The following is a 25,199-nucleotide window of genomic DNA, read 5'->3' as shown; positions in this document are numbered from 1 at the left end:
AAATTTTTATTTTAAAATTTATTTTTTTTTTTGTTTTTTAAATTTTTTTTATGAGAATATTCATTTCAAAAAAATGGAAAAGTAAAAAAACATGAAAAAAATTCCACAAAAAAAATACAAATTTTTATTCTTGTGTTTGTTGTGTAAAAGTGTAAAAAAATCAGAGTGTACTTTTCCATTTTTTTTTAAATGAATACCCTCAATATTTAGCTAAAAAAACTTTTGGCAAAAAAAAATCGGGTTGACGATTTTGACCCATTGTAGGTCCAACTTACTATGGTCTTATATACGTCGTTGCAAAGGTCTTTGACATATCTATCAATAGATATCCATATTGTCTACATTAATGACTTAGTAATCCAGATATAGGTCAAAAATCGAGGTTGTCGTGGTTTTTTCCTTATATCTCAGCCATTTTTCTCGATTTTAAATAGCAACCGATCCGGAAGAATTCCGGAGATTTTGATGTATGAATCGTGTATGTAAGTTATTTGGGGGCTTCGGAAAGTTGATTTCAACAGACAGACGGACATGGTTTAATTGACTCCGCTATCTATGTATAAGGATTCAGAATATATATACTTTATAGAGTCGGAAAATTATTTGGATGAATCCAAATACAATTTAAGAGGCAGCGATGGAAGAACATTCAAGTTGGGCGGTGGCAATATTATGGTCCAATTCATATCGTAAAATATACTATGACTGAAATGACAGATCGATTTTAAACAATGTTATGTAGGCATACGCTGAGAAAAATATGGCCTTATTTTGGAGATTTCAGCACGACAATGAAACCAAAAACACCTCTAGTGTTGTGACCGAGTGGTCTCAGTTCCATAGAAAAACTATTGGATATTATAGATCTGCCATTGGTTCTATGCAGTGCGCAATAATAAAAATAGGGGATATCCAACAAAATACTGAGTCACTAAAAGGGCAAGAAAATTTGTATAAAACTTAAACCTAAGTTTCCATTGTTTTGGGAATGCCATAATAATAAATAATTTTTAGTTTGTTTTCTTTTTTCAGAATTTAATTGATTATGTTCTTAATGGTTTGATAATGTTGGATGTATAACTTAAAATTGCGGGATTTACAATAAATTGTGTATCTTTTGATCGCGGTTTTTGTTTTCAATAACATATTTGTCATTTTGAAGGTTACATATCTGTCATTTATTCTCGCTTAGTTATTGAACAACAACACAATAATCGAACAATAGAATTTTGTGCCAACAAAGCGTCATATGCGGGAAGTTTTGCTTTACTTCTTTAATTTGAAAAAAATACAGCTGCTCACCGAAGCTTATGGTGAATGTGTTTCATCGGTATCAACGTGCGATAGATTCTTCGTCTGGTTCAGAAGTTGTGATTTTAACACGGAAGACAAAGATCGCCCAAGTTACCCAAACAAGTTTTACCAATACCAAGAATTGGAGGCATTACTACATGAAGATTGTTGTCAAACTGAACAAGATCTTGCAAAATCATTGGGAGCTACTCAATCAGCAATTCCAAAACGTTCATTGCAAACGCAGGATTCATCTAAAAGCAGGGAAATTGTGTACCATACGAATTGAAGCTGAGAGACCTTGAACGATTTTGCATGGCCGAAATTATGTTTGAACGCTATTAAAGTAAATAATTTTTACACCGAATCATTAATTGCGATGAAAAATTTATCCATTTCGATAACTCGGAGTATGTGAAGCCCGGCCAAACAGCCGAATCGACACCAAAGCGAAATATCCATGGCGCTAAGTTAATTCTCTGTATTTGGTGGGAGCAAAGAGTCCTATATATTATGGGCTGCTGATATCTGACTAGCCATCACAGGAAACCTCTACCGAACGCAACTGTATCGTTTGAAGCGAGCATTGTAATTTAGAAAGAAATGGGTTGAGAAGTTTTAACTCACCAGCCTTATAGTGCAGACCATGCGTCGTTCAATTACTATTTTAGAATCCCGCATTTTAGAATCATGTTTAATTAAATAAATTTATAAGTTAATGAAATACTACAAAAAATACAAATTTCTTAAGAATTTTTTTTAATTTTGGGGATTTTGACCTATTAATTGTTGATACAGAATCGTTTTCATTGTGTTTTAGAATTGAGATACTTTAAGTTAAAGACTAATGTTATGTATTTCAATAATAAACAAATCTCTTATTTTCATAACAATGTTACGAGTACAACACAAACATAATAGGCAACCTTTATAGTATTTGGCCTAGAGACTTTAAATACTGCAGTTAAAAAATCCTACAATGTTGCAAAAAATAAAACAGAAATCAATCGTAATAACAAAAGCAGCAGAATACAAATTATGAAAATATATTGCAAAGAGGTTAAAGCTCAAATAATTTGTAATATTTTTAAAGCAATTCTTTTATCAAAGTTTGTTGCTTTTGAAAAACTACTAATAAATGGAATAAAAACACTTAAATTTCCCATAAACTACAAAAAAAAACAGGTGCAATCTGAGAGTATTAATCTATTTTGTTGTTCACTACAGCAAATCTAAAACCTAAACACAAAAACAACAAAAATATTGGGAAATTATTGAAAACAAATCAAAATGAAAAGAATTTAATTTTTATAGAGGTGGTGAACTATAGCGTGTTTCCTTTATTATTTTGGGCAAAGGAAAGACTACCACACAAATCAAATCGTAAACAATAATTTTATTTTCAACATGCAGTTTAACGTTGGACAGATGGACAAACCATGATAAACTCATAAATATGAGTGATGATTAAAATCACAATTTCAAAACGTACCAGACAATTGTCAAGTTAACACCTAAGAGAAGAAAGTTAAAATAGCACTCTACTTTTTAAAACAGCTCAAAAAAAGGGAAAATGTGTCTTATATCATTAATAATATGTTTAACTTTATTCAATCAAGTTGTATCTGTTGAAAATTTTGAAATTGGTGACAAGTGTTTAAGTCAGTCGGTTATAAATCGTTTTCAACTAAATCCCGAACTCTATCAATCTTGTGAAAGTGTTAAAACTTCAAATCGAATTCTACAACGCACACGTCGTCGCATTGAACCCATACTAAAAGGAAAACCTAAACCACGCTCGGAAATATTGGCAGCGAAATTCAGCTTAGGTTTTAATACTCTAGAGGCCACTTCATTGGTCAAGTTGCTGTTTAAAATCGCCAAGGAACATTTAGCTAAATGCCCACCTGTTATTTACTACGACAAATATGTCGAGCATTCAGAGAGTGTCCTCTTGGAAATGTTATTTAAATCGTTTCCCATTACTTACTCTCATGGCCAACTTAATGCTCGTTATAAGGCTAAAAATAAAAATTTCAAAAATCCTATCGATAATAATTGTAAAAGTTATATATTATTTTTATCTGATCCTTTGATGACACGAAGTATTATTGGTCCGCAGATAGAGAGTAAAGTTGTGGTGGTATCTAGATCTACACAGTGGAAACTAAAGGATTTTTTAGCATCCGATTTGTCGTCGAATATAGTAAATCTATTGGTGATTGGTCAGTCCTTGGCAGCCGATTCGAATATGGTAAGTAGAGGGATTTTTAGACTTCTTAATTGCTTCAGTTGTATTTATATATACCGGAGTGCTTAAAAATAACAACTGCATTAGGTTTACTTTAAAACTAGAGTAAGTTCGGGTAATGTGCAATAGGCGGGTAATGTGGTAAGCTGCTTTTCTCTAAAACTAAGAGCATAGGAGTAGCGGTACCAAGCTTAAGAGTTTTATGATTTTAGAAAATTCACATTGCGTGAGTGTACTTCATTTTTGCAGGTCATAGAAATAGTCAGTTTTAAAAAATCAGCATTATCTTATGGTGGACTTTTTTTTGTGATCTGTTAAAAATTTTTTTTTCTACAATCACGTGTATTAAACTTCATTAATTTAATTTTAAAGTCAAATGGGAATATTTTTCTATTGAAGAACACATTCAACAATATAGTATATTTAGTGTATATGTTTAATTTTATAATAATTTCAATAAAACACGTGGTCGGCTAATGTGGTATAGCTAAAGAATTTCAAGCAAATAATATGACAAAGAAATGTGAAGTATGAAAATGGGCATCGGAAGATTTGAAGAACGCTATCTGAGCTATTAGAAACAACAAATGGAAATTTTTTTCGCATCAGTCATTCAATATCACCTACGAAGCGAAGAATGTATTGAGGAGCTTCTGGTAAGCTTGGTCAGCCGCCAATTTTAACCGCATCCATTAAAGATGATTTGAATAAAACGCAACTCATTTACAAATTAAAATACTATGTATCGTTTATGCGGTTTGGTATACAATATTAAAAGAACATTTTTTCAATGGCTTGTTTATGGGTGTTTTCTATTTTTCCCAAATTTCTCTGAAACTTGAACTTAAAAGACTTTTCTACTTTCATGGATGTAAACCTAACACTTGTAGTAAAACACCAGCTGAAAACTGTTCCAATCGAATTAAGATTCTAAAAATTATAGTCAAATAAAAAATAGGTATACCACATTACCCGAACTTACTCTACTTGTCATTCTGTCAGATATATCATGCAGGACATAGTAAAACAAGTAAGAGTCCTATAGTAGGTTGTGCCAAAGTATTCCTTAAGATAAATATTGAAAACAAATATCGGAAAAGAAAAAATTAGTGAAAATAAATTTGTTTGGTAAACAAAAATTCGGGTTAAATTTTTTTTTATGAATTTGACCCATTGTCGATCCGATTTTGTATGACGTTATGGTGGAGAGGTCTTTGAAATGCCATATCATTTTATATCCATATTGTCTATGTACCTACATGACTTAGTAATCCATACATAACAACATCGATAGGCCTTTCAAACGAATAAACCCCGCAGTTATTTTTTAACCAATGTTGAATTTAAAAAAAGTATTTCTGCTACTAATGCCCGTAATTTCAACAAATAGATATCTATTAGTGCTTAGTTACTTATGGAGTAAAAATATTTGGTAATTTTTACACGTAGATATTGATTTGGAATTAATGTCAAGTTACCTTTTAGGTAAACTTATCAGCTGGGTATTTAACACCGTAGATATCTATTTGTTGAAATTACGGGCATAAGTATTAAATTGCTGATAGCAATTTATGTATATGTTGCTTTTCACCTGTAAGGATCACGTTCCGTAACTACATACTTCTAATATGTTCGTCGTACAAGCACAGAAAATGCCGAATGTTCTGGGCCTGTTGAGCTCTCTACATCCGAAACAATTGAAACAAATCACGATATGGAGTTGACCGATCGGATATTGAAAGTGTGAGTGATTGTGGAAGCCATTGGCATCTCACATGGCTCAGTGGTTTCAATTTTGAATAATCACTTGGGTATGAGAAAGCTTTCCGTAAGATGGCTGCCGCATTTGCTCACAATCGGGTGAAAAAAAGGGTTTCCATGAATGCTACGAAATGCTACGAAATGCTACTCCGTCTTCCTAACCTATTGTCGGGATTTAATCCACAGTGACTATTTCTTGTTTCCAAACCTGAAGCAATTTCTCAGCGGAAAGAGATTTGAATCCAACCATCTCACAAGAAATACCTATTTTAATGACCTTTATGGAAGGGATAAAACAAATTGGAGACACGTGGAACAAAGTTGAAAAACTATGTTGAAAAATAAAAAAATGTTTGTAGCTAAAATTCATTCAAAAAAGCAAGGAATTTTGGAACCACCCTCGTATTTGAATATTCGTTTATTTTAGTATTTTCTTTAATTCCGCTGGAGCACACTGATTGATCAACAAAGCTTATGGTGAATATGTTCCATCGGTTTCAACGTGCGAAAGATGGTTTGTGCGGTTAAGAAGTGGTGATTTTGACGACCAAGAATTGGAGGCATCCAATGAAGATTATTGTAAAACTCAGCAAGGAGGATTCATCCAAAAGTAGAAAAATACAAATTGCTGAGAGATTTTGAAAGACCATTTTTTATGTCTGTAATGCTGCTTGAACGCTATAAAAGAAGATAATTTTTGCTCCGAATCATTACAAAAATTGATCCATTACGATAACCCGAAGCGTAAGAGAGCGCCGAATCGACTCCAAAGCAAAATATCCATGGCGCTAGGTAATAATATGTATTTGGTGGGACCAAAAGGGTCCTATCTATTATGAGCTGCTGAAATCTGACCAGACCATCACAGGGAACCTGTACATAACGGAACACATTCGTTTGAAGGGAGCATTGGCCGAAAAACACCAGAATATGCGGCCAGACATGAAACCGTAATATTCCAACGCTCGGCCACATAATACCTGTTAAAAACTATTTAGAAAGTAGTGGTTGGGATGTTTTGCTTCACCCGCCTTATAGTCCAGACCTTGCCCCGACCGACAACTATTTGTTTCGATCGATGTTGAATGCTATTTCTGGGATACGCTTGAGTTCAGGACAGAGTATCGAAATTGGATTCGTTCTTGGCCTCAAAAGATGAGCAGTGCTTTTGACTCGGAATCCATATTTTGTCAGAAAGATGGGAAAATGTCATTGCTAACAATGGCCAAAACTTTGAATAAATTTATATTGTACAAATAAACATTTGGGAAAATCTAGCATTATATATTAAGGGGATTCATTTCCAATAAATGGAAAATTACACTCTGATTTTTTTACATTTTTACACAACAAAAACATGAACAAAATTCCACAAAACAAATAATTTTTTTTCTTTTGTTTGTTGTGTAAAAGTGTAAAAAATCAGAGTGTAATTTTCCATTTTTTTGTTGAAATAAATACCCTTATTATTTATATAAAAAAAAACATTTTTATTAATTTACCAATTTTTTAGGAACGTCCTTATGTTTTATACACCCACAAACTATATGCTGATGGCTTGGGTTCCAACACCCCTGTTGTACTTACAAGCTGGATAAGAGGTGGATTATCACGACCACACGTCGATCTCTTTCCGAAGAAATTTGATAATGGTTTTGCTGGGCATCGTTTTCAGGTAATGGCCGGTAATCAACCACCCTACATGTTTCGCATAAAAAGTTTAGACTTTGGAGGAGGAGCGCAATTGAACTGGGATGGTGTAGAGTACCGTCTACTGAATATGATTGGAAAACAATTGAATTTTTCTATAGACATAATAGATATACCCAATAAATTGAATAGTAAAAGGTAAATATTAAAGATGAATTTAAACACGACGAGTATAATGAAATAAACCAAATATTTATTAGTGCTGCAGATAATTTGGATTATAGCTTATCGCAGCATTTGGCCGATGTGGGAATGCTGGGCATTTATGTAACAAAAGAACGATTAATAAACACTGATATGTCGGTGGGTCATTCAAAGGATTGTGCGGCATTTATAACATTGGCCTCAAAAGCTTTACCAAAGTAAATTATTATTAAATTTATATTATTGATTTTGTTTTTAATACACATTGTTTTCTAGATATCGTGCAATTATGGGTCCTTTCCAATGGCCTGTTTGGGTGGCTTTGATTTGCATTTATTTGGGTGCCATATTCCCCATTGTTTTTACGGATCGTTTAACCCTTAGCCATTTAATGGGTAATTGGGGAGAGATTGAGAATATGTTCTGGTATGTCTTCGGCATGTTCACCAATTCTCTAACATTTTCGGGCAAATATTCATGGAGTAATACGAAAAAGGTTTCAACTCGGTTGCTGATCGGTTCATATTGGATATTTACTATCATTATAACGGCTTGTTATACTGGCTCGATTATAGCGTTTGTTACTTTGCCCGCATTTCCGGAAACTGTGGATTCGGTCATGGATTTGTTGGGACTATTTTTTCGTGTTGGCACTTTGGGTAAGTAGTGTATTACATTTTTTTAAGACGGAATATTTCTTCACATGTTCGGAATGCATTTTATTTCGAAAGAGAAAAAGGTCCCATATTCAAAGGTCATTTGAGAATATTAAGAAAAAATATGGATTCGAATTTACAACCAAAATGCAGGTTTTAGTTTCATACAATAAAGATACTAAAATTAATCGTAAATAGTGTCCCTATTCTGGAATATACTTAACACTTGAATGTAAAAATTTACTTACCCCTTTAATTATTTGAATTTCTGCAGATAATGGAGGTTGGGAGAGCTGGTTCCAGAACTCTTCACACGAACCCACTATGCGTTTGTTTAACAAAATGGAATACGTTTCCACACTGGAAGAAGGCATTGGCAATGTGACGCAAAGTTTCTTTTGGAACTATGCTTTTCTGGGATCCAGATCCCAATTGGAATATATGGTACAAGCCAACTTTTCAAATGAGTAGGTGGATTTTTTTTTTCTTTTTAACTCTTTTTACGATGTTTCTTTTTTGCAGAAATATTTCACGCCGTTCAGCTTTGCACTTAAGTGAGGAATGTTTTGCTTCATTTCAGATAGGCTATATGTTTCCTAAAAATTCGGTGTATATGAACAAGTTAAATAACGTTATAATGTTGGCACAACAGGCTGGCCTGATGAATAAAATCCAAAATGAGGTTAAATGGTCTATGCAAAGATCAAATATGGGCAAATTGTTGCAAGCAAGTTCTTCATCTCCTTTAAGAGAGTCAATACAAGAGGAAAGGCAATTGACAACGGCTGATATTGAGGGCATGTTTCTGCTTATGGGCATAGGCTATACCGTGGGAGCTATTGCTTTGGTTTCCGAAATAGTGGGTGGCATAACAAATAAATGCCGTCAAATTATTAGGCGATCTCGTCAATCATTCTCCAGCAATTTTTCTTCGAAACGCAACAGTGGTGAATTATTAAAACCACGTAAACCTCTGGACAAACATGAAGAATTTGCGCATGCCGCCAGGGAAGTTGCTCGAAAAGCTGCTCAGAAGGAGGCGCAAAAAACACACCAGGATTTTGTGGGTTTTGGTAAAAGGCAATTTAATTTAACCAAAACTACCTTAAAGGAACTATACGGCGACTATAATAAGTCTCAGCCGGATTATGTACTTAAAGATGGTCAAATTATAGTAGAAGATCCGGAGGATTCAGACATTTCGATGGAGACACCAACTAGAGAATCTAGTGCAGAAACAAAATCATCTTTAGTAAATGAAAAATTCACAGAATATACAGAAGAATTTACCAAAGATAATATCGAAAAGGTGGTGGAAAGTTTTCTGAATGAAGAAATCGAAAAAGCTTTAAGATCGTTTGATCATACTTTAAAGCATTATCACAAGGACAGCTCTCAAGAGTGTAATGAGTTGGAAGAGGAGGTTTTTGGTAGTTTTGTTCAACCCAAGCAGGAACAGTTTGAAACATTGGATAATTTGAAATTATTTAAAGAGCAAACTGATTTGTTAGCACTAGATGTTCATGAGACTGTTGAAGGAAATGCAGATAATGAAGATGAAGAAGTAAAATGCACTGAAAATATACAAAATGAAAAGATGGATAAAAAGGAAAATTAGTTTGTGTTAAACTTAAATATTTATTTGGAAAAATATTGTTAAAAAAAGTAACTTAATAAATAAATACCTGGTGTTTTAACTTTAATAATTTGGCATTTTTCAATATTTTTGATGTTTGCTTGATAACTTAAGAGTTAGTTAACATTGTTTGTGCTTAAATTAACTTAGTGGCAATTTAGTTTGTTTTGTCTTTTGTAGGTTAGGGGAGGAAAGAATTTTTCTTTATATTAGTGCAATTTATTCATAATTCATCTCTAAGATGAGGAGGTTCTATTTGTGTATATTCCTCCTCCTCTTCATTGTTAATATTAGTATTTTCATCATCTTGTGAGGGAGTAACAACTAAAAATAAATTTTGGAAAAATAATAATAAATAAAAAATCAAAAACCAAATCAAAAAAAATATTCTTAAAAACATTAGTAATTAGAGTGTTTTTTTAATAAATGTTAATATTACAATTATGATGTATTCATTCATTCTATAATTTTGCTCTACAATTTTGTTTAAATAATTTATTCCTTCTTTTTTTATTCACAGAATAAATACATTTGTTTTACTTTGTTTAAATTTTCTTACATTTTCCTAAAAAGTAAAATCATTTGCATTATGTGCTGCTATAATTACAATGATTTCATTAACATTTCCTCTAATTGTTTAGTATCAATTTGTGGCTTATTGGCACCAGCTGGTGTGGAGCTTAGCCAATATTCGGAAGCTGCAATGTATATGGCGACAGCGGCACCAACAATATAAGCAATATGTGTGGAGCTTTGGAAGATAACACAAGTGGCTACACACAAGCCAAAATATGTTAGGAAACGCGTGATATTAACATATTGATCACGTTTTTCATTAGAATCATCTGATACCAAGAAATACATATAGAAATACACAGTTAAACATAAATATGAATTAAAGATTAATTACTCTAATGTTGTTTTGAAACTAACCTTGACATTTTCCATCTTTAAGACTATAACCAGCAGCACATTTTTTACACATATCGGGACCATCACCATCACAGCCTTCACAAGAGCGATCACACTCCAAACAGCTATGCGATCCTTCATTGTTGACACAAAATTGATTGGGACGGCAGGCTCTAGTTTTGGCTATACATTCGTTTATGTCCAAACAGCCATTCTTTTCGTCCCAAAGCCAACCTTCACTACATTTTAAACAAGCTGTAAAATAATTTAAAAAATTAATGGGCAACGTTTAAAAGAAAAGTTGGCTACAGTTACAGCTAAAATACCCTTTCAGCTTAACTACCCATATTTTATAAATAATTTTCAACATTTCCCTAATTGGGTTTAATGAAATTATGATTATAATAAATTTATTTTTAATTTTTGTAATATTTATTAATAAATTTAATTCGGGATGAAATTACCCAATCCATTAAAATATCGTTACCGAAATAACTGCAATTACCATTACCGCTAAAATACCGTTTCGAACTTGATAATTTTAAATCACAAAAACTCAAATTTCTTATTTCAATAATTGATTACCCTTATCGTGGTTGGCGTAAACGTCATACGCCTACGACAGTTTCGTACTAGATTAAAGAAACCGTTTGCATTTTATCTTTAATCTAGTACGAAACAGTCGTAGGCGTAAGACGTTTACGCCAACCACGATAAGGGTGAATAAAACTTATTTTTTATCTTTGTAAGTTTTATTAATATGTATGTAATTCAATTCAATAATTACCGTTTTGATTACCGTTACCACAAGAACTGAAATTACCGTTACTTTAAGTACCGTTACCGAAATAACTGAAATTACCGTTACTTTAAGTACCGTTACCGAAATAAATAAAATTAACGGTAACGTTAAATACCGTTGTCAAAATTAACAGTTTCGAATCGGTAGCCAACCTTGTTTAAAGTATGAAAAATGTTTAAGCAAAACAACTATCTCAAAAAAAACTTACACTTTGGTCCCGCGCCCTTACAGCCCTGATCCTTTTGACATGCCTTATGGCACTCAGAACACAATAGTTTCTTCTCATCTCTAAAGGCTTCATAGAAACCCTTAGAACATTCATTACATTCCTCCCCGGCATAGCCCTCGTCACAATTACACTTGCCATTGCCTTTGCGGGTGCCATCACCCTTACATTTGCCATTACCACGGCAATCAGTACAGGGCTTACATTCTGATCCAAAATGGCCACTAGGGCAACACGCCTTCAATTGTTCAACACACAACCACTTGTGCAAATCTTCCTCTTCGGTTTGTTTGTGTGTAAACCACTCTTCGAGCAAATGTTCCTGATCATTGGCCAAAGTATGACACTGATCCTGACCACGTCTAACATCTTGGCACAATTGCTCTTGTATCTCCACTAAACGCACTTCACTGGTCTTGTACGAACGTAGTTTTTCCTCTTCCCAAGCAGCATCGCCACCCGCATGTTTGCCACGGCTAGTCTTCTCTAAGCCCAATTTAAAAGAAGCCACCAAAGTGGTGCATGCTTTACATGGCGGCAGTTTGGTAGATTTTTCTTTTTGTTCCTTAGGATTTAATGGGTCATCAGCGAAAATGACCGTCACAGCACACAAAATAAAAATTACTGAAAAGTTTAAACTTTTTTGGAATGCTAGTCGTCTCATTTTGTTTGCAAATTTATTGCAAAAAAAGTGTGTTTAATTTGAAAACTTTAACTATTTTAAATTGATAAACAAATGCCAAGAAGGTTTACGTGTAACTTTTTATTTATTCTTTCTTTTATTTTTCTACCCTCTTCAATACAATTCAATCAGCAACCACCAACAAAAAGTTTTTCCAGAACTTATTTTTTCTATTGCTTTTATTTATTTTCTAATCTGCCACTTGAGTGTGTGTGAAATGTCAAACTGTTTGTTTATTTCTTTTGTTGTTTTCTTCGTATTTGCCGGTTATCTGACATCAGCTGTTGAGTAGCTTAGAAAAACAGGGTTGTTATTAAATGAATATTGAGAATTTAACCTCAAAATTATTTACGAACACAGGGAAGCTGATTTAAATAGCTTTGTTTTTAGTAATAAATACTAAATGCTTATTTTCATATCAGTAAATTTATCCGAGTTAAATTTGGGCAGACACCAGGAGGTTAGTGCGTAACTCAATCCTAAAACGGAAATGTTCGAATTTGTGTGCTAAATACATTTTAATTCGAAACGATTTCATTTTGAATCGAATTAGGGAGTAAACCCCCAGCATATTAAGATAAACTGAATTTTCATCTTTCCCACTATACTTTCAGTAAAACAACGTTATATTTTGATTTTTTATGTATTATCACATTAATAATTAAATTTATTTTATTATTTAAAAGTTTTTTTTTTTAATATATTACAATATGTTGTGTATAATTTTTAATGTATACCCTTCAATTGTGGCATTAATTTTAATGTAAATAATTATTAATATTATATTTATCAAATTATATTCAATTTTTGGTTTACAATTACATACATATAACTTTTCCAATTTTTAATTAAAAATAGTTACACAAAAATATATTTTATTTAATAAATTATGCAAATGAATAAGACTAAAATTAATGTTATTAATAATATGTTTATTTTTCTAATAAATTGTAAATGTTTTCATAAATATAGCCTTAAATTTTTAAATGGCTGTTTTAAAAACTTAAGCTATAGAATGAAAATTGTTATTAACTTAAATACTGATAAATATTTGTAAAAAAAAAAACAAATAATGCGAGTTTATGAATGAAGTGTTTTGCCGAGCTGGGCAAGGTACTCAGTTATTTTACAATATATAAAAAAATTTAAAAATATATATGAAGCGAGTTTGTGATTATAGAGATTTTACAGCTGGACAATGTTGTTTTGAAAATTTTTATCATTTAAATCATTCAAAAATGTTTCCAAAACTTTTTTTGTCGAAAGTATTAAATACGATTTCAAAATGGCAACCGTTAGCCAAAACTCTAGGCTTATTAAAATACGGGTATAAAAATCTTTTTCCTCAATATATGGTGGTTATTACAGCCGTTTTGGTTTTAACAAATAATATAAATTTAACAAACCTTATATTATTTTCGAAATTTTGAAAATTTTATTGTTTTATTACCAGAATTGCGGCAACGGCATTCCATTACCGATATTATTTCAAATACCGGTGGCAAAAGTTGATTTTCAATATGAATTGCAGATTTCTATTTCATTTATGGAATTTATGTAATTACAAATAAGTAATATTCAATTTGTTGTAAAAAAATGTTATGAAAAAAATTTAGTGGAACAAAAAAATGTTGGTGAAAATATCGCGGTTTTTTGTTTATATGTCAGCCATTTTTGGGCCGATGTTTTCCATTTTAAATAGGAACCTAATCTTGGACTATAGCGAATATATTGCTGTATCAATCATATAGTATGTAAATTATTTGTGGCTCAGGAAAGTTGATTTCAACATACAGACGGACATGGTAATCGGCTCCGCTATCTATAACGATTCAGAATATATATACTTTATGGTGTCGCAAATGATAAGTGTGGAAATTGCAAACCTATATACACCCTTGCAACTCTTGCTGAAGGGTACAAACATAACTAGATATATTGAAAATTGGGGTAAATATTCAAATCTGAGGTATACTATATGATTCTTTTCTGACCTATACTAAACGTTTAACCATACAAACTTTATCATCTAAACATTGTATTAGATAGACCACATCGTATTACTTCATAATTCTATTCAAAAATGATCGAAATGTGAATTCAAATCTGACTTTAAATAACCTCTTCGATTTTAAATTAATTATTAGATGAGTTTCAATTATTTTAATTTTGTTTCGTTTTATTATTAAATAGGTCATAGTTTAGTTATTTTATTTTACTTTTATTTTAATAATTTTTTGCTTAAAATACAACTCTGAAATTATCAAACATGCAGGATTACAGAATTTTAGTACTCACTTGTGTCTAATACAAATTTTTAAATATATTTACTGTTAACTTAAAAGTCTCGAATGCCTGTTCGTTTATATTACTTGGTAATATGATTGATTTTAATGTAATTAAAGTATACTATGTCGTGATTTCTAAGATCGGTTTTTAAACATCCATCAATTAATTTGTTCATAATTAATTTGAATAAATTGTTAGCAATTATGTTTATTAAGCCAATATTTAACTTTTAGGGAGATCGTGAAACAAATTTGAAAACTATTTAAATGATCTAAAGGTATTTGAAAATATTATAAATTATGTAAATGATGATGTTTTGTTTTTAAAATAAAAATGTTTCCTCTTAATCAAGTTTTTATTGAGCAGATTTTAGTTTCTCCCAAAAATTCTAAAAAGTTGAAATTTTTATTTGTAACCATTAGAATGCAATAACTTTACAGCGTACATTTAAAAATTCTGATCGTGCTATTTTCAAGGATTGCTATAACACACAAACTATACGTGTAATAAAACCTAAAATAATACTAAAACCCACACACCCTAAATAACTTAATTAATACTGTAGCAAATTATATAGTCTACAAGCTTATAGTTTATTTAAATATACACATATTGAAATTACCACTTTTATGATATCGATGACACTTTCACAGCGCTAAAGTACATTTAATACTTGGGAAAATTATATTATTCATATTTAAAAACAATTTGCTAACTACACTTGGACTTCAAAAGAAAAAAAAACTCTTCCACTAAACCTTTGGCAATAATATAGATCCTTCCATTTACAAAAGCAACTAATAAATTCTTTTAATTTACTCATATATTACAAATTAATTCAAAATAGCAATAACTTAGGTGCGCGCATTTAAGGTACTTTGGCTGGTACTTGCCGACAAACCCATTTCTTCATCAGATTCATCCGAATCCAAGGGACTAACACGTATAGCCTGATACCATTTATTGGTTAAGTCAGCCATTTGGGATTTACACTCATGCAGCTCTTGGCTATTGAAACGGCGCGTAAAGAAGGGTATAAAATATTTACGATCTAAGCGGCCAAAACCGGCAATACGGGTCTGGGCAAAAGAAACATCTTCCTCTTCCGTGAGTTCGGATAAATGCTCTGAATCTATAGCTTGACCCCATTCTCTTGTCTTCGACAAAGAAATTGATTTACGTTTGCGTGAATTACTTCTTTGGCGGCTGGCCGTTGATGAAGACGAGCCAGTGCGAGAACTACGTGATCTACGCGATTTTTTGCCTGGTTTTAGGTATTTCAACAAAGGCATAGTAGAACCACCAAAGAATAGCGTTGTAAATAACACAATAATCAAGGTAGTAGTTATAATAACATGTCTAGTCTCATCACTAGACAAATCTAAATGCAAAGACAAAGCATATGAAATGGCCCCTCTTAGACCAGAAAACCACATAATAAATTGCATTTTATTGGTGATTTTATGCTCTCGAAATTTATTAACCAAATAAGCCAAAGGAAAGATATTACAAGCTCTACCAATAAGACACAAAACTATGGACCATATAACAAATGATAATTCCACTTGATGTTTAAAAGAGAATATCGCCAAGCCCAGATAGGCAAAGACACAAGTTTCTGCTATAAAAGCCAAAGTACGCATTGTTTGTTGCATGGTTATTTGTGTGATGGTGGACAGATTGAAATGTGTATAGTGCGACATGACAATGCCGCAAAACAATATGGCCATTATGCCACTCAAATGGATGCCCTCAGCCAATACATAAGGGCCATAGGTGAACATTAACATTATGGCAAATTCCAATGATGGATGTTTTCTTAAGTCTACATGTTTTAATAATAACGCGGAGATCAATGCAAATACTACACCTATACCGGCCGAAGCGAAAAACATTTCGGAAAATGTTTTCAATGCCGAGAATATAGCCTCACCTGTTGACATTTTGGCATAGGCCGGACTATTTGCTGATTGGGTGACGGTGGTTGTTAAAACAATAGATATGGCATCGTTCAATATACTCTCACCAAATACCAACATGTTAAGTATGGGATCCACATCGAGAGCATGAAAAATGGCTACTGTGGCAACTGGATCGACGGCAGAGATTAGAGAGCCAAAGGCAAACGATTCGGAAAAGTTGAGACTGTAACAGAAAATTTAAACAAACAAAATAAATATGTTAATAATTTAAATAAAATAGATTTTAATAAGAAACACTATAAACCTTATAAACCCTTCACCAACGTATACTTGAAGATAAAGACCGAAAACAATTGTTTGTCCATTTTGGTGAAACAAAATTGTTGAATGAAAAATAATGTTTTAGTGAACAAAAATATTATATTTTTGACATTGTGTAAGTCATTGAAAAGGTCTTAAAAATGTCTATCATTAGATTAAAAATAAGCTTATATATCAGACATTTATGGGTCGATTTTCCCGAATTTAAATAGCGACCGAACCATGACTTTAGCAAATATATTGATGAACAAATGTAAGTTATTTTGGATAATTGGAAAGTTGATTTTAACACACGGACTGACAGATATCTATATCGACTCCAGTATGTATAACGATCCAGAATACATATATTCTAGGGGGTCGCAAAAAAAATGTAGAAGGGTATAAAAAGTTCAAATATTTCTCAAGAAACCATTAACACTCAAATTAAATATGCAACCAATAAATACCAACTTACCGATAAGCAACCTCTGCCAAACCCAACAAATATATACCCGCTCCAATGACCAAAGCCGATATCGTAGTGCCCACAATGGCAAACACCAATATGGAGCCAATATTTTGGAAAAAGTTACCCTTATGTAAATTATAACCAGATTCAAAGATGATGGGTGGTAGCAAAACCAAAAAGAAACCAGTAGGTGAAAATACTTCCTCTCTCTTCCAGCTGGCATTCTCTCCCGACATCACCTTCAACAAGAGACCAATTAAGGCGCCCAAAAATACAACCACAATACTTTCGGGTAAATATTGGAAACCAGTTTGTAACATGGAATGTATTAACAAAATGCCCAACATTATAACACAAATAACAAAAAACAATGATAAGGAGGAGTTGTGTTCCTGTTCCACTGCATGATGATCAGGTAAAGGTGGTTCCGTTGCAACTTTGGTAGCATTTTCTGTAGTAGAAGTAGCGTTAATGAGGGCTGCTTGCGTGGTAGTTGTGGTAGAGCTCGCCGTAATATTTCCCGTCGAGGTCAAACTTGAATTATTTACATTGTTGCCATTAGTATTGTTAATATTAGCATTAGTAATATTTAACGTTCCCGTTACTTCAGACCCAATATTGCTAGATTTGCCACTTAAATCTTTGTTTTCTGCTGCGTTCTGTTCGGACTTGACAAATTCCACAGCTCCTTTGGAGGTATTCTCATTGTTTGTTACTGCTACTGCAGGTACTGGTTGGGCCTCTTCAGCCCTTATGGTAACCGTGAAAATACTTAAAGTTGTTATCATCAATAGTATAAGCAACCACCATACTGAATGTTTATTTCTGGCCATATTTTCTTTAAATTTCATTTTCATTCACTTTGGTTTTATCCTTAAACTTAACTATATGTTATTTCTGACCTTTTCCTTTGTAATTCAATTATAACTAGCAATTTTTCACGAACATTCTACTGAATTATTAATCATTTTATTTTTGGCTTAAGTGCGTTATGGAATGTCAATTGTTGGCTGTTTTTCCAATTACATTTTTTTATCTTTTCTTTACGTTGTTTTACAACAACACGTCACGAGAAGTCAAAATGGTTGAACAGCTGTTTTGTTTTTAGTTCCGTTCGTTCTTTTATTGGCGCATGACGTTTGTTGTAGTAAACAAATGATAACCCAATAAACAAAATTGGGAAAATGGGATAAAAGGGTGGTGCCAGATTATGAGGAATTATAATGGGAAGGTAAAATTGTACAAATACAAAATAAATATCAATGTAATTAATAAAATTCTCTTATTACGCTGCGTTTACACATGCAAGTAGATTGATGAAAGTTGATAATACGTATTATTATCGAAAATGTCGAAAATACATCGAAATGTCTACAAGTTGCTTGAGCGTTTACACATGCAAGTAAAAGTTCATTTTGTAAATGTTAGCGAAGGAGAATGATGTCTTCAAAATGCCACAAATATAAGAATATTACAGCTAATTTGATAAATAAACCTTTTATATATCAGCATTTATTATTTTTAAGTCAATTTGCGGCTTGAAACCAAATTTTATTATTTTTATTCATAACAATAAAGTGTTACCATGATATTCAAATACAAACATTTCTGGGGAAAATGTTAGGTTAACAATTTTTATAGATATTAGTAACAATTTTATTTATTAAAACTAATGAAATTGCTATTTTTACGAAAACGATAAGCATTAGTGGCCATTTGTACTATTTTCTTTTTCAAAAATACATAAAATAAGTTAAAAATATAATAATTATTTTACCACAATCCAGTAATTTTTTTTAAATTTTTTTAGTTAGGCAACTCTGTTTGTGTTTTTGACACTTTATTGCAGTAAGTGTCAAAAAATCACTGTCCATCGAAATTCACTAGGCAGTGAGCTGTAAGTGGCTGCATGTGTGCTTGTGTTAGTGCAAAAGTGTGAATGTATTGTGTTTTTCGAACTGTTACTTGCATGTGTAAACGCTAGGTTAATTGCACTGTGCTAGTTGAAAAAACTGTCAAGTGGGGCACCCGGCGGGTTAAACTAATTCGAGTACGCTGACCCCGGTGGTGCTAACCGTTTTATTTTCGGTTAGCTCTTGTTTTCGCGATATCCCGTTATTTCGAAAATGGAGGATGTTGCACAACATATATTCGCGTAACTGAAAAATGGTTTAGCTTATTGAATAAACTGTTAAATACTGTTTTATTTTTAAAAAATTACAAAAATTTTCAAAAAATTAAAAATAATAAAGGCTAGGACAAAATAAAATGGCTAGATTAAATCTAGCCATTTTTTATGGCTGAATGAAAATAAAATCGCTAGATCTAGCCGGAAAATGGCTAAATTGGCAACCTTGATTATTGGTTAAATTCCGGCAAAATATGTTTCTGGTTTAATATAACAGCGTGTTAAGCTACATTTAACTGACAAGTAGCTCTAAGTGAACATGTGGTCCAAAAAAAAAAATTAATTGAAATGATCTTCAAATTAATAAAAAATAAAAGTTGAAATCAATGCAACTTTTATTTTTATGCAAAAGGGATCTTTTTATAGCCTTCACCTTCGTGAGAAGGGTATAGTTATTTAAGTTTGTCATTCCGTTTGTAATTTCCACAATATAAATTTCCGACCCTATAAATTATATATATTCTGGATATTTACAGATAGTGGAGTCGATTAAGACATGTCAGTCTGTTGAAATCAACTTTCCGAAGCCCTCAAATAACTACATACACGATTCATACATCAATATCTCCAAAACAAAACAATTCAAAAAAATTTTTTTCCAAAAAATTAAAAAAAACATAGTTTACCTAAAAATATTTAAAATTTTTATTTTGAAGTATAATTTGGTGGAGGGTATATAAGATTCGGCAGAGCCGAATATAGCTCTCCTACTTGTTTAACCTTCGCTTTACCAATACCCACCCGGGTGACCACATCGTTTTTATTGGATTAATATTTTTTTTAATTTTGTTTCGATTTAAATGAAATTTGTACTCACTGAACAAATTTTAGAGTTCTATACAATTTAATAGAAACATTTTAAACTTTTTATAAGGTTTTTTAAAATTTCGTTCGTCGTATATATTTATAGAAGTGTAGTGTCACCCGGGTGGGTATTGGTAAACCATGAACAAAAAAAAACTTTGGTAAAGCGATGGTTAAATTTCTATGTTCATGAACCTGTACAGAACCTGCATATAACTAATTTTGGAGAAATTTTTGGCATACCAACACGTGATGGCCAATATTGTATAAGTAATGAAAATCATTTTTTTAGATCATTTGGAATCAAAAACATCACGCACCAACACCAAATTCTAAAATAAACCAAACTTCTATTTCTCTGAAAAATTATATAAATTATTTCATTTTTTTTTGCAAGTGTGAGGGATACTTCCCTATTTAAAAATTATATTTTAAAGTATGTCCGCAGTTATTATTAAAATAAAATATGTATATTGTGTATATATAATTGAAAATATTTCATGAAAAACTTTATTGCGTTTGGTGAGTGAACTTCTTTAACAACCGCGAAAAAATAATACCATGGTTTTTTATATTTTTTAATGCTCTATTCGACTATGCTATGCCAATTTGCATATTTGCAAAAATTGTCAATAGTTATATCCCTACTGTACACGTGTGAGTAACTTTGTTATCAGTTTTCTATATTCTTAAATGAGGGTTGTGACTTTTTTATATTACAACATAACTTTGTATAGCTATTTAACTTTATTGGAATTGATTTGATTCACATAATACCACATTGCTTTGCTGTGATTTAGCAAATATGTATGTACCGCCGCAAATTTTAAGAGACTTCACAATTAATAATGTATGATTTAGGCCCTTATCTTACTCAATGGGATATCTTAAGATTTGTAGTGGTGTGAAAACATATGGAATAATAGAGTATAATATCAAGATTTTTTAAAATCGGAGGATAATATCATTACAAATCGATGGCAAATGCATATAATGTTATATCCTTAAAAACTACATATGTAATTAAAATTTCCGTTAGTAAACAATTTTTAATTTAATTACGTGGCGAAGCGAACTGGGTTAGTTAGTTTTTTTATAAATGAGAAAGCAAATTTCAAAATGTTGTTGAATTTCAGACTTCACATCCGAGTTGAAAACACCGAAGATCGCTTCTAATATGAATATTATAATTATTAATATTATGTTTAAGCGTTACAAATATCAGCATAATATCCTTCCTACCTACGTGGTGGCCAGGAATTTAAGAAATATGTATGCATGAGGACTGTTTTAACACACAAGTGTGTTTTATTCGACTGTGGCAATTCATACATATTCACCATGTACATACAGAATTTTTCTACAACTTGACCAAACATTTTTTTTTTTAAATAAACATATTTTCTCACATTTATATCATTATAATTTTATTATTATAAAATATTCGGACTATTTTTAGTTCCATTAGTTTCGGTCATATCATGTTATTAACAGCGGATGTTCGCTGAGGTGGGTCAACGTATTTCCACATATCTTTGTCCATATATGTTTTACCGATTTTTCCAAACATTTTTCAGAAACTAGAAACATTAATAATAAATTTCATACCCTTAGAGGTCCTTTTATTTTGGCTCTATCGCACTTAAAATTCAGGTGATGAAAAAAATTCAAGTATTTGTCTTAAATTGGTGGCCACCACTGTAGTTGGTGTAGGGTATACAAATTACCCTTAAGTACATACCATACAATCAAATACTCATTTAATGTATAGTAGTAGATTTAAATTACTCCAGACATTAATTGATATGTTTACAATTTCTCTTTACATGCAGAAAATTTAAATGTAAAATTATGGTGGGTTTTTTTAATTATTTATAATTTAATTTCAAATATTTTTAAATTTTCCTTAAGTGTGAATTAATTTACAGTCGTTAAACTTTGTGGCAAAATTCATTACTGCAACATAATGCAATATCAGCAAATATATTACACGTTAAAATAAATAGTTATTAACAATATGTTAAATTTAAATAAGCAGTGTAAAATTTCCGTTAGTACGAGGAATAGAAGTACAAATTTAAAAATGCATTTTGTCGAGTCATTTTTGTGACACTTCTATTATCCGTGAACTTGTAAACAGACACAAATTATGCACGTAATATAAATTAATTGATTATGCATGTTATCAATTTCACAATTGAATATATAATACATACGAGTATTTAGATTTCTGGTATAGAACTCAAGATGACTATTAAGAAAAATCTGTTTATTGTTTTCAAAAAAACATGTATTAAAGGAAAGTATTCCATTTTTAGACGATAGAGCTTCTCGTGTTGATTGATAATAATATTTATTATCAATAACTTTAAATGATTTAATATGTTTTTAATATGTAATTAAGAACGAGTGCATGCATAATTGCGAGTGTGTTTGAAATTGTTAGGATTACCAAACATTGAAATAAATTTATAAAAATTGCATTTTAGTAGAGGCATTAAATAATTCAATTATTTTGTTTTTATACCCACAATCAGTTTTTTTTTTAAAATAAATATAATTTATTTAAAATTAAGAAAAGTATATATGTTTTATTGATCATTTAAAAAACTGAACTACCTTGTTTAAAATTTAAAAATTATTTTCTTGTGTTTATTGATCAAGCAATTGTTAGTATTGTAGCAAATTCTCATATTTTCTATACTGATTAGGTTCTATCATGACTTTTAAAGAATGTACCAGAATAAATTTAATGTAGTCTGTGACGAATATTTCAATTATCCCCAACATGTTAACGAACAGAAATTCTATTTATTTCAATAATTGTAACAAATATGTATGTTTATTAAATTATCTGATAATTGTAAGATTCGTTATCAAGTAAACAATTATATTTCCGCTATTTTGGCAGCTCTATATGAGACAGAAAAGTCAATGGGTCAAAAACGTGCCTTTCGGAGCGTGTAGAATAATGTGATATTTTGCGTTTTAGTATTGAGTCAACGAACTAAAAAGACTGGAGAATATTAAGAAATATGAAATTATTAAAACATTTGCACGCTGAATTTTAAGATTTAATGTTCATAATTGGATTAACGTTTTAAGAAAATTCTTGAATTGATATTAAAAAATAAATAAATAATACAATGCGAAATATTTTGAAAGTAAATAAATAATTACATATTTATTGTAAATAGTTTAATATTTAAAATATGTAATAATAAAGAAATTATGTTTAAAGTAGATTCATTCATACCTTTTAAAATATAAACAGCAGTGTAACAAAATTAAAATATTCATAACGATATTGTGTGATTAATTATATTTATCGGATCCTAAATATTAAAAACAGATTACACATGAATAAATGTGAATTACGAAAAAAAATATTTTAATTACCAATTCCTATCGAATAATGTTCCATTCCAAGACCTGAGCTGTAAAGGAATGATTAATTTTTGAATGAATCTTTGAATCATTCATGCAATGAATTGGAATTTTTTAAATGCATTAAAAATTTAAATAAATGGAATTAAAATTCGAATGAATTCATTATGAATTACAAATTCTTGAATGTATTCAGCTTTCTCAAAATTTGAATGGAATTAAAATTTGAATAAATTCATCATGAAATAATATTATATTATCAAAAAAAAAAAAAGAATTGAATTAAAATTTTAATGAATTCATTTTGACCAAAAAATAAACTCCGATTCTTTAATAAAATGGTCCTCATCGGGATTCTAAGCTATTTTGTAATCAAGCTATTCAATTGATTTAAAAATACCTTTTTGGATGAAAGGACTTCATTCAAATTTCAATTCAATTCATATTTTGTACAACGCATTAGCATATAATTTAGTTTACTGTAATTCTGGTAAATTAAAAATCAAAACATTTACAGTTCTGTCCAAGACCCCCTATACTTAAATACTTGTTGTTTAATTAATTTATTTTTTTTATAAAACAATTTTATTTTCGAATTTAATGAACTTTCTTATCGTTAAAATACCAAAAAAACAAAGAATTGTTCAAAATAGTCAAACTTAATAAACGCAAAATTTATATTTAAGAAACATATTCTATTAAAGTTTTCAGAAAAAATAATATGTTGCAATTTATATGTTCCAAAAACAATGTATTTTTTTTAATTTAAATGATAAGCTTTTTTAAACATATTTTGACAAATAGTTGTCATTTATACATAAGTAGGTATGTTCCTATATTCCAACCTTGCAAATTCTGAGCTGGCAAAATCCGGATCCTTAACCGGTATTTTCTAGATTTGAATTTCCTTGCGTCATAGCATAACTAGAACATCTGTTAGTTTTTACCAAAAAATATTGCAGTGCTAATGATTCAAGTTCAGACATCAAAAGTAATCTATTCATTTTTCAATTACTTGTATATTTGTGCTGAATTTCAATTGTATATAAAGTTTTAACCGCTTATTAAATTTTTACAATATTGATCTCATCTTAATTTCAATATATTTTCCTAAAAATCCTTTCATTTTGAACACACGATTAAACCAAAAAATGTTCCTTGAACAAAGAATATCTAAAAAAATAAAAAAATTTAACTAAATTTGACATATTTTATGCATTATGGAGATCATATCTCTAATATTGAAAGACATGTCAATATAATCAGAGGTAATGCCAGAACCTAGCTGATAATGTATTTAAAATTAAAAAATACACAATTTTGCTAAAAATATTTTTATTTTGAATACAGGATTAAACCAAAAAATTGTCCTTGAAAAAACATATCTAAAAAAATTAATAAAAGTTAAACAATATATGTCAAATATTTTATGCATTATGGAGAACATATCACAAATATTGAAAGACCTGTCAATATAATCATAGCTAATGCCAGAACCTAGCTGATAATGTATTTAAAAAATAAAAATACGCAATGACATTTGTCCTAATTATTTCTAATTGGATGTTTTTAAATAATAGATGGATTTTGTTGACGAATTATTCACATATACATTCATATTGTTTTCGAAATATTTCCTGGGAGGGTCTATTATACAAAACATAGAACTATGAGCTGATATAATTTGTTTTTTTATATATGAACAAATAAAATATGTATGTGATCAAGTTACGTACTTAATAAATAAATTGTTTGAATGTATAA

General features: G+C 30.7%; 3 protein-coding genes across 4 annotated transcripts; 1 reads left to right on the top strand and 2 right to left on the bottom strand.

Annotated features, from left to right (window-relative positions):
- The first annotated feature begins 2,866 nt into the window (after positions 1–2,866).
- On the top strand, positions 2,867–9,433 carry Ir21a (Ionotropic receptor 21a). Its single transcript, XM_065499928.1, has 7 exons — positions 2,867–3,547; positions 6,819–7,153; positions 7,216–7,377; positions 7,436–7,818; positions 8,090–8,282; positions 8,338–8,762; positions 8,805–9,433. The coding sequence occupies exons 1-7, from the start codon at positions 2,867–2,869 to the stop codon at positions 9,431–9,433; spliced, it is 2,808 nt and encodes a 935-aa protein (XP_065356000.1).
- On the bottom strand, positions 9,434–12,296 carry Creld (Cysteine rich with EGF like domains). 2 transcript variants are annotated; one of them, XM_065502589.1, is made up of 4 exons: positions 11,374–12,282; positions 10,385–10,618; positions 10,011–10,296; positions 9,434–9,775 (listed from the first exon to the last, which is right to left on the bottom strand). In XM_065502589.1, the coding sequence occupies exons 1-3, from the start codon at positions 12,053–12,055 to the stop codon at positions 10,055–10,057; spliced, it is 1,158 nt and encodes a 385-aa protein (XP_065358661.1). In that variant the 5' UTR covers positions 12,056–12,282; the 3' UTR covers positions 9,434–9,775; positions 10,011–10,054. The 2 variants fall into 2 exon arrangements, with proteins under 2 accessions (XP_065358661.1, XP_065358662.1); XM_065502590.1 differs by lacking the exon at positions 10,011–10,296 and having other exon boundaries at positions 11,374–12,296.
- A 401-nt stretch (positions 12,297–12,697) lies between these two features.
- On the bottom strand, positions 12,698–18,137 carry Nhe1 (Na[+]/H[+] hydrogen exchanger 1). Its single transcript, XM_065502588.1, has 2 exons — positions 17,063–18,137; positions 12,698–16,507 (listed from the first exon to the last, which is right to left on the bottom strand). Exons 1-2 carry the CDS (start codon positions 17,911–17,913, stop codon positions 15,217–15,219), a joined length of 2,142 nt encoding a protein of 713 aa, XP_065358660.1. The 5' UTR covers positions 17,914–18,137; the 3' UTR covers positions 12,698–15,216.
- Positions 18,138–25,199: the final 7,062 nt, after the last annotated feature.

The sequence above is a fragment of the Calliphora vicina genome, chromosome 2 (assembly GCF_958450345.1).
Source record: "Calliphora vicina chromosome 2, idCalVici1.1, whole genome shotgun sequence".
NCBI lineage: Eukaryota > Metazoa > Arthropoda > Insecta > Diptera > Calliphoridae > Calliphora > Calliphora vicina.
The sequence above is the reverse complement of the archived record's forward strand: the minus strand, read 5'-3'. Positions and strand labels throughout refer to the sequence as shown.